Source organism: Carassius auratus, chromosome 8, assembly GCF_003368295.1.
Source record: "Carassius auratus strain Wakin chromosome 8, ASM336829v1, whole genome shotgun sequence".
NCBI lineage: Eukaryota > Metazoa > Chordata > Actinopteri > Cypriniformes > Cyprinidae > Carassius > Carassius auratus.
Genome location: NC_039250.1, coordinates 28,406,304 through 28,415,733, shown reverse-complemented (window position 1 = coordinate 28,415,733; position 9,430 = coordinate 28,406,304). Strand labels below are relative to the sequence as shown.

The 9,430-nt window shown below is 38.7% G+C and overlaps 1 protein-coding gene across 1 annotated transcript; it reads right to left on the bottom strand.

The window, feature by feature from the left end:
- Positions 1-4,933: 4,933 nt before the first annotated feature.
- LOC113107857 (zinc finger BED domain-containing protein 1-like) lies at positions 4,934-8,469 on the bottom strand. Its single transcript, XM_026270648.1, has 2 exons — positions 7,943-8,469; positions 4,934-7,057 (listed from the first exon to the last, which is right to left on the bottom strand). The coding sequence occupies exons 1-2, from the start codon at positions 7,999-8,001 to the stop codon at positions 5,410-5,412; spliced, it is 1,707 nt and encodes a 568-aa protein (XP_026126433.1). The 5' UTR covers positions 8,002-8,469; the 3' UTR covers positions 4,934-5,409.
- Positions 8,470-9,430: the final 961 nt, after the last annotated feature.

Below are 9,430 nucleotides of genomic sequence, written 5' to 3'. Positions count from 1 at the left end.
CCCTCTCGCTGGGTGCTTTGAGTTGATCTTGAACTTTCACTTCCAGCTTGCCTATGCGACGTTGAGCACGTGTCAGCTTCTCTTGAAGGTTAGTGATGTGCTTGTCGCTCAGTTTCAGCTGGGTTGTGAAGGCATAGCTTAGGTAGCTGGTGATCTTGACTAGCTTCTTGTGGTTGTTGTTCTGGCTTTGGAGTGAGGCTGTCTGTCATGCCTCTCAGCCAAATGTTCACATCTTTCCCATGGGCAATGGGGTCTGCAGTCTGCGGCATGTTGGCACGCTAGGGAGAAGAGAGAATGACACAGATCTGTGTGGAGTAAAAGCCTATGTGTTGCGGGACAACTAAGTGTGGTATCAGTGATTGTGAACCACTAGTGAAATGTGGTGATGACTGTGTTGGTCTCAGGGTGTCTAAGTAGACTAGAGATGGGAAGACTTTGTCACTCTAATGAGGAAGAGAGAAAAAAAAAAAGAGAGAAAGAGGTGAAAAAAAAAATTCAATTACAAGCAAAGATGTATGTCTTTCAAATGAGGAAAATAATTTTTTCCCAATTAAATGTTATCAAGAAGTTAAACAATATTATTAAATCTCTTGTTTTGGACAAAAATAATACAATAATAATGCTGATACCTCTTTCCTTAGTCTGACAGGATTGACACCATACACCTTACAGTTGGACCGCTCACCAGAAAGGCTGCAAAGGCAACAGATTTTCAACACGTATCTCTATTAAATTTATCTCAATGTTGGATGAGATGCTAAAACTTGGATTGTGTTTCCAAATGTAGGGATGTTAGGAAGAACAAAGGAGAGGTTGATTACAATCAAAATTCATAAGGATGATTCGTCGTCTTTGGCATGATTGTGTATTTAATTCACTTAGAATTGATTGATGGTTCTTACATGTCCTACCAATGTAAAAAGAGAAGTGGAAAGTAAAGGAGAGAGAGGACGGAGATGGTAAGTCTCAGTAGCGGTTATCTAAACTACAAGGAGAGTGTTGCATTAGTTGCTGCACAACTAATCAAACAAAATAAACTTTAAGTGAAAGAGAGTTGTCTTTCAAATTTATTTGAACTCGTAGTGAGGAATAACAATGTCTCCTTTTAGGGCTCAGGTGTGTCATTCCCAAGCTAGGATACACTAAGTAAAGAAATGGTAACAAAAATAAAAATAAAATAAAAATAATAAATGGGCAAAATATGCAAAAATGAAATTAAATGGAGGAAATCAATAAGTAAAACAATAGTGGTTAAGTAACCAAAACAGGAAGAGGGGTTAAACGCAATCAAATAAGTAAAGGTCTGAATAGCATATATTCAGATGGGTAATAAATAAATGAAGTAGAACAAGTTTACTTAAACTTTCAAAGTTCAAGGCTTATTCATTCCTAAACTAATTTGGCCCAAAAGAGAATACTAGAAATAATGATCAAATCAAATGATCTGAGAGGGAAATTTTGAATGATTCAAAATAAATTGAATGTTTCAATTAAATTTCAATTTGACAATTAATAATTGTGTGTCAGTATTTCCCTTTCTAGTAAAATGAAAATAAGTGGTATAGTGAGAAAAGAGAGCAATAAAAGAGAAAGAGACTAACAAGTGTTAGTTAAGATGTTTAAAGGGGTTAAATCACGTCAGCGTCGCCCAAACACACACTATTCATCCACTGGATTGTAATGCTAACGGCTAACCTTTGAGGCTAGTGGCTTTAGCATAGACTTCAATTTAAATGCAACCGTTTCGTTAGCTTAGCAACACAGTGGAGTTTGTTTACCCTAGTGTCGATGCGCTGCGCGTGCACAGTTCAGAGTTGCTCTGGAAGTACGTTAAGGCTTCCGTGTCACGGTCGTCACTATGGCAACCAAAACACACTCTAGTGGATTAACGTTAGCACATGAATCGTTGCATTGTTGCAAATACAGTTAAGCATGTTACATGAAAGGTTGGCTCATTTCAACACTGTACAAATAACAACACCGCCTTTAGTTTGTTTTGTGGTGTGGCACTTAAACTCTCAGTTTGTATAGAGTTAAATTTATGTTATTTCAAATAGCAGCTTTGTGCTGTAGTTAAGGGAACACAGTGATATCAATCTCAGTGATCTGAATCTACGTGCCAGTTTTTCTGGACACAAACACAAAAGGTTTCCTTTGCTGTTGGTACACAGTTAAAATTTACTTGATCAAGCTTTTAAAACACTCCCATTCAAATAACTCTCGGACACACACAGTGTTAAGCAAGATTGCATTCACTTTGTGGACGGACACAGACAGGCAAACATTATTTTCTAATGTTTAACTTAGGGGAGTCAAATATCCAATTTGATTCGGCAGTGGAACACGCACTGACAATCAGACTATATGAAATATGAATACGGGAGCTTTGATGAATAGATTGAGGAACATGCTCAAAACTATTCTTTATTCACCGATTTATATCCCTTTTGAAACACTAACAGTTTAGCTCCGTTCAGCAAACAGTGACTGAGATAGCTTTTGAGAGACACTGGAACACGCAGTGAAATCAGCTATAAACAAGGCATTACAAAAATGAGGAACACGCTCAATTTCTACCTTATTGTACGATCTCAGATGTTTACTTTTAAGTTCACTTACTGATGTTAACAATGAAGAGGTGGACTTGAGTTCAAGCTGCTTTCATTCATTTGAGGGGGCGCGCTGCTTACGTCACGGGTCACACACACACACACTCACTTCTCGCTAGCTTCTCATCTTTCATCCGCAGCAAAATAAAAGATTAAATAACTTGGTTTATGCTCACAATTTAGATTAAACTGCCCGCATTATCTCCACCATAATAAATGTAAGGGAAACAGGTCAATTTAGCTCAAAGGGAATCGTTTAAGATTTTAAAGGGAATTTGAACAGAATCACTGTTTCACGGCTGATCACTGAGACGCCCTGCGATTCACTGAACGAGCCGTTTAACATCAAATCTGCGCTGGATATTAATATCCAAACTATAGTGAAAACACTATCAATTAGCACAGTAACAAGATCGGCAGTTTAAGACATTAACTTGTAAGTACAAAACACAGGATACTTCTCTTTTCAATATGAATAAGGCTTTATTAGATAAATCTAAGACATATAAACTAATCTAACACAAACGCACACACTCACACATTCACACAAGTTGCAGGAAGATCGAAAGTTGGGGAAAGATGAGTTTAAGAGAATGGAAATATGGAATGCCAAGTTTACCGCAATACGTTAAATTGCATAGACATGAACAACCATCAATCACGTAATTAGCCCTCGCATTGAGTTCCTCAATGAGGTTAAAATTATATTAGATACACCATTAAAGGTCACAGTCTGGAGGTTACTTGCGTCTCCTGTGAAAATGGAGTCCCCTTTGTTGTCCGATGTCGCTGATTGGCTGGAAGTTCAGTAGTCGTTGAAGTGACGTCTTGGGAAACCCTGCTTGGGCGTTGGCTGAAGATGCAGAGTTGTGTGTGGCTGGTTGAAGTTGAACTCGATGTTACAAACTTAACTCAGAACACGAAACTCTCAAACGGAAAAGAAAAGAGGTAAAGTTTGACGAGACTAGGTTGTGTTCCTTCTCATCGTGGCTAAGTAGCAGCAGGCTGAAGCACGCTGCAACCGCGCTCAAAGAAGAGTGATGTCAAACAGCATGGCTCAAAGCTAAAGCTAAGAAGCAAAGCTAAAAGCAAAAGCAGGCATGACTAGTAGCAGAAGCAAAGCTAAAACTAAAAGCAGGATTTTATGGTGTCCTATTTAAATCCTATTTGGCCACACCTCAAATGTTGTCTTGACCAATCAGATATTGTCTTGGCTCGGGGGTATCATAAATCATATCTTTATTTTTATCTTACCAAGCATGTGGTCCGAATTTTCCCACTCTTGCAGGGTCTAATTTTGGACATGATTCCTATAACCAGGTGATGATATATTTGACAAATAAATGATTGTCTGAACTAATTCAAGCAAGCAGATTCGATTATATCGATACTAGACATGACTATGTATCCTTAAGCCATCCCATAGTTATCAAAAGACATACACAATAAGTGATTATAACTTGATAGTCGAATGTGTGGGTTACACATAAATGAATATGGAGTGAAGCGATGGACTGTTTCATTTATAAGTCTTTTTGAGTTCATTCTGGTCCATTTATATGTACAAAAGACAGTTTCTTTGCCATTCTTTTGACAAATATTTCTGTGGAGACCAAGGGTTCAAAGCCCTTCCCCCTTAGGAATTTCAGTCTGGTTCTGCTGGGTGGGGGAAATCAATGGAAGTGTTTAAATTGTAACAGAAATGAGTCGAACCAGACAAATTAAAGAGTCTATCAAAGCGGTGTTTGGAACATGAGCCGATTTCCAAGTCATAAAACATTCTGTGCCACAAGTCCCAAGGAAGATAACCAACCAACCAACTTGTTTACACAACAGCTTTCAACATTAACACCACTAGAACAATTATTGAAGATTTTAATTCGCAGAAGAGATTGTCAAATTTGTTGTTCATAATTGAAATGCAATGCTGGACATCACATGGAAACCCATGAGTTAACATGTTTTATATATTTAATGCTTGGTCAGTTTATTGATTTGATTGGTTAACTTTGGACACATTTTTTATTTTAATACCGTGCAATGCACTAAATTAAGATTCGAGAGATGGTTCAAGTCAGTGCTCAATAAATGATGATACGTTTAGAAAGGTTGTGCATCCACTTATTATTAGTGTGACATTTTAGAATGCAAATCAAGGGGAAAACTCCAAGATATCGGCCCTAAAAATCGGCAGCACATATCGGCCATCGGCTGACCCTGACCTCTAAACATCGGCATCGGCTATCGAAAAACCCATATCGGTCGATCTCTAATACTGGGCTACCACTAGGGCTGCAACTAACGATTATTTTCATAATCGATTAATCGGACGATTATTTTTTCGATTAATCGATTAATCGGATACAGTTTTTTTTTTTATTCAGTTTGATTTTTTTGTTTATTATAACTAAATAAAACCCTAAATCAGGGTATTTATGTTTAAAAGTGTACTTTAAAAAGTGCAAAAGCCACACATTGAGTTTTACTAATATAATCTTTAATTTTTACATTTTAAAACTTAAAACACAAAAGTTTGTCCAGTTTTTAAACAATAGAACTTCTTTAAATATCCAAAATATAAATAAACAAAACAAAATATTGAGTTGTGCTGCTCATATAAACTTCACATTATGAAATTAGGACACAAAGATGTTTGTAATAATATATTAAGCAGCGTATTTTGTTGAAATATCAAAATTATAAATAATAAACAAACAAACGTTACTGTTTGATACAGAGGTAGAATGCAGAAGAAGAGGAAAACTGTCACTGTTCAGTGTTGTTCATAAGAACATGTTTCTTATTCACTCTTCCAAAACTTTGAATTGGAATGCAAAAATGTCAGCATGTCCACATGCTCCGGGCTGAGGCTGGCTCTCTTTTTGGAAGCTATGTTACCTGCAGCGGAAAACAGACGCTCAGATGGTGTTGAGGAGCTTGGGATACACAAGTAGGATTTAGCTAATTTTGCCAAAGTGGGATATTTATCTTTATTATCTCTCCACCAATCCAAAGGATTTTCTTCCTTGGCTAGGGGCCTCTCACCAAAGTAAGCCAGGACTTCATTTCTTATTAGAGTGTTGAGGTCCTCCTCAGCTTTCTCCTCTCTGCTCTCTTCATCACTGCTGCCTCCAGACTCAAGGAGTGAGTCAAGCAAAGATGTTGAAGGTTCAGCTGCAGTTCTTATGGTTGAGGTGGTAATTTGCTGTTGCACCATCTCCCTTCTTGCTGCAAGTGCTTTAGCTTGCACTTTAGCTTGAACAGTTATAATTTGCTCAGGTGACAGAAATTTCAGTCTTCTGAACCTTGGGTCCAGAGCAGAGGAGAGAACCACAGGATTATCTACCTGATCAAAGAGTGTTTCCTTCCATCTGTTTTGAAGCTGCTCAACTGCTGTGACTCGGAAGGACTTCACTGAAGCTGAATCGTAGGCAGCACCTTCAGTGGACTTCAAGAGCCCTTTCACAAGTGGAGGCAATGAAGAGACTATTATATATTTCTGCCCACTCATAAAAACAGTGGCACATTCAAATGGCTTAAGAGCAGTGCAAAGCTCTTCAAGCAGACTCCACTGATCTGGTTTCAAGTCAAGATAGCGTTTGTCTCTGTGAGTGAGGGATGGGTCAGATAGAGTTGCAGTTACAGGCCACCTCTGTTCAATCAGTCTGTTAATCATGTAGAATGTAATGTTCCATCTAGTACTTACATCCTGAACAAGCTTATGCTCAGGTGTGCCCATTTGTTTCTGTTTGTCTTTCAGCTTGCTGCAGGCTTGCTCACTTTTTTTGAAATGCTCCACAAGACATCTTGCAGCTCCAACAGCTCTTTGAATGCCTGTGTTCTTTAATGCAGCATTAATCACCAACTGCAAGGTGTGGCCAGTGCATCGTATACTGCTCCACCCATGTTTCTCCTCCAGTAATTTTGCAGCGGCCACAATGTTCGAACCATTGTCATGTACAATGGCACAAATTTTCTCAGAAGGGATTTCAAACTTGACTGCTACTTCTTCCAACCACTCTGCAATGTTGGTTGAGGTATGTCTGTCTTCGGGTGGCATGGTGGTAAGGCAGACAGATGTCATCTTCCAGTCATTCCCAATGTAATGGCATGTAATGCCAAGGTAAGCTTCAGTGGCAACACTTGTCCATATATCAGTAGTTAAAGCCATTCTACTGTTGGTGGTGTTTATAGCACTCTTAATTTTTTGGAATGCCTCCTGATACTTCCTCTCCATTAATTTTGTGAAGTGGGTCCTTGAGGGAAGAATATATCCTGGGTTGAGTGTGCCTACCATTTTTTTGAATCCTTCATCTTCCACCATTGACATTGGTCGCATGTCAGTTACAAACATATTAAGTATGACATCTGTTACAATGGCTGCTTGTTGAGGAGTGCATGGGGGATTTCTCCTCTGAACAAATTCACTCATGGTGAGCTGTTTCTTTCTGAAATAAAAAAACAACATTTGAGTATGCAAGGAGAGACAATTTATGTGTAAATCAATATTTGTATTGTTTTTAATGATAATTACTGTTGGCAAGTTGACAACCATGATTAATGAAAAAAAAAAATCAAAATTATATACAACATATTATGTTTTAACAATTTTTGGTAAAACAAATTTACACAGACATGATGTTCAGATGTAAAGATATAAACCAAAACATCTAAAATATATAATAAATTCAATTTTTATTTAAAATTAAATGAATTATAAGAATATATTGATCAATTTAATATAGAAAGAATGAAAACAAGCGTGTGAACGTAGTAGAGCCACAGTAGATCGAAACTTTTTTTAAACTTTTTATTACATGGCTTGGTTGAATTCCAATGTAGAATGCGGTCTGTTATTTCTTGATAACAGACCGCTCAATGCGAAATATAACACATCGTTGCCATGAAAAACAGAGCGTTGCTATGGACGCAGGATTCTAACCGTAGAGACGAAACTGACTATTTTCTTTAGTGAAAGCAATACAATCGTTTTTAAATCAATAAACTCAGGACAGGAAAAATTATGCATTCGCTAAAAACCACTGACTACAGTGACTAAAAAAACAATCTTTTACTACTGCTGTTATTAACTGCCTTTATATTTTATTTGCCTTTAACCATTTAATTTAACCTATTTCTGAGGTAGCGCTATTATAATGCATCACTTATGTTGCGAGCGAACTGATTGCGCAACCTGTTGCTCGAGACAAAATAGATCTAGTGTGACTGTCCCGAAGTTGGTAAACAAAGCTGTTTACACAGTAGCATTAAACCAGACTATACTATTTTCACATCTTCATATAATGAGAATATAGGCTACAGTTTTTGCTTACCGTGCTGATGTTTCACCTTCATCCGTGACAACGTGTTTCCTCTTCATGTGTTCGTGCATTACTGTGGTACTTCCATGCCACACAAGCTCAGCTTTGCATAACTTGCAGATTACAGTCTTATTTGCTGCATTTAATGTAAAATGCTCCTATGCCTTAGATGACTTGGGGCGCACACTTTTTTCTGCCGCCGATTGATCTGTCATTTCTCTCCGATTAACATTACTCTCTGCAATTTCGCGTGTGACTGTTGTCATGAAAGTGAGGTCATCAGTAACGCTCCCTGTGACGTGAGCAGACCAACTAATCGACAATGACATTCGTTGACAACGATTTTCATAATCGATTATTATCGATTAGTTGTTGCAGCCCTAGCTATCACCGATACGCTCTAGGACACGATGTACATCCTTTTCCCAGTATACACGTAACTTTCCTGGGCCACCTCTGCTGAATACAGACAGCATGTTACATGTCCCACCAGAGACAGTAATATATTGGGTCACTGCTACACCACAATAAAGGACGCATATCACTCTGTTCCACAAGCTGCTTTGGGAAATTCTGATCACTGTCTGATTCATCTTATACCATCCTACAAACAGAAACTTAAATCTGTTAAACCTGTAGTAAGGACTGTGAAGAGATGGACCAGCGAAACGGAGCAGGATTTACAATCTTGTTTTGACCTCACTGATTGGAGTGTTTTTGAAGCTGCTACCACCGATCTGGACGAACTCACAGAGACTGTAACATCCTATATTAGTTTCTGTGAGGATGTTTGCATTCCTACCAGGACTTATTTAACATTCAACAACGATAAGCCATGGTTTACAGTAAAACTCAGACATCTTCGTCAGGCCAAAGAGGATGCCTACAGAAATGGGGACAGGGTCTTGTACAATCAGGCCAGGAACACACTGAACAAAGAGATCAGAGCGGCTAAAAAGACCTACGCTAAAAAGTTGGAAGACCAGTTTTCTTCCAACGACTCAACTTCAGTTTGGAGAGGACTGAGGGCCGTCACAAACTACAAGACACCATCCCCTTGCACTGAGGCTAATCAACGGCTTGCTAACGACCTGAATGAGTTTTATTGCAGATTTGAAACCCCCAACACCCATTCTGACCATCTCCCTGCACAACCATTAACACCTCCTGCAATCCCCCGTTCCACACGTACTGCTCTTCAAATCTGTGAAGATGATGTGCGCCAGGTCTTCAAGAAGAACAAAAGAAGAAAAGCACCAGGCCCAGATGGTGTTACACCAGCCTGTCTGAAAATCTGTGTTGACCAGCTGGCCCCCATCTTGTCACAGATCTTCAACAGATCCCTGGAGTTGTGAACGCTCCACCATCATCCCCATCCCAAAGAAACCCAAGATAACAGGACTTAACGACTACAGGCCTGTGGCTCTAACATCTGTCATCATGAAGTCGTTTGAAAAACTGGTTCTGGGTTATCTGAAGGACATCACTGGACCCTTACTG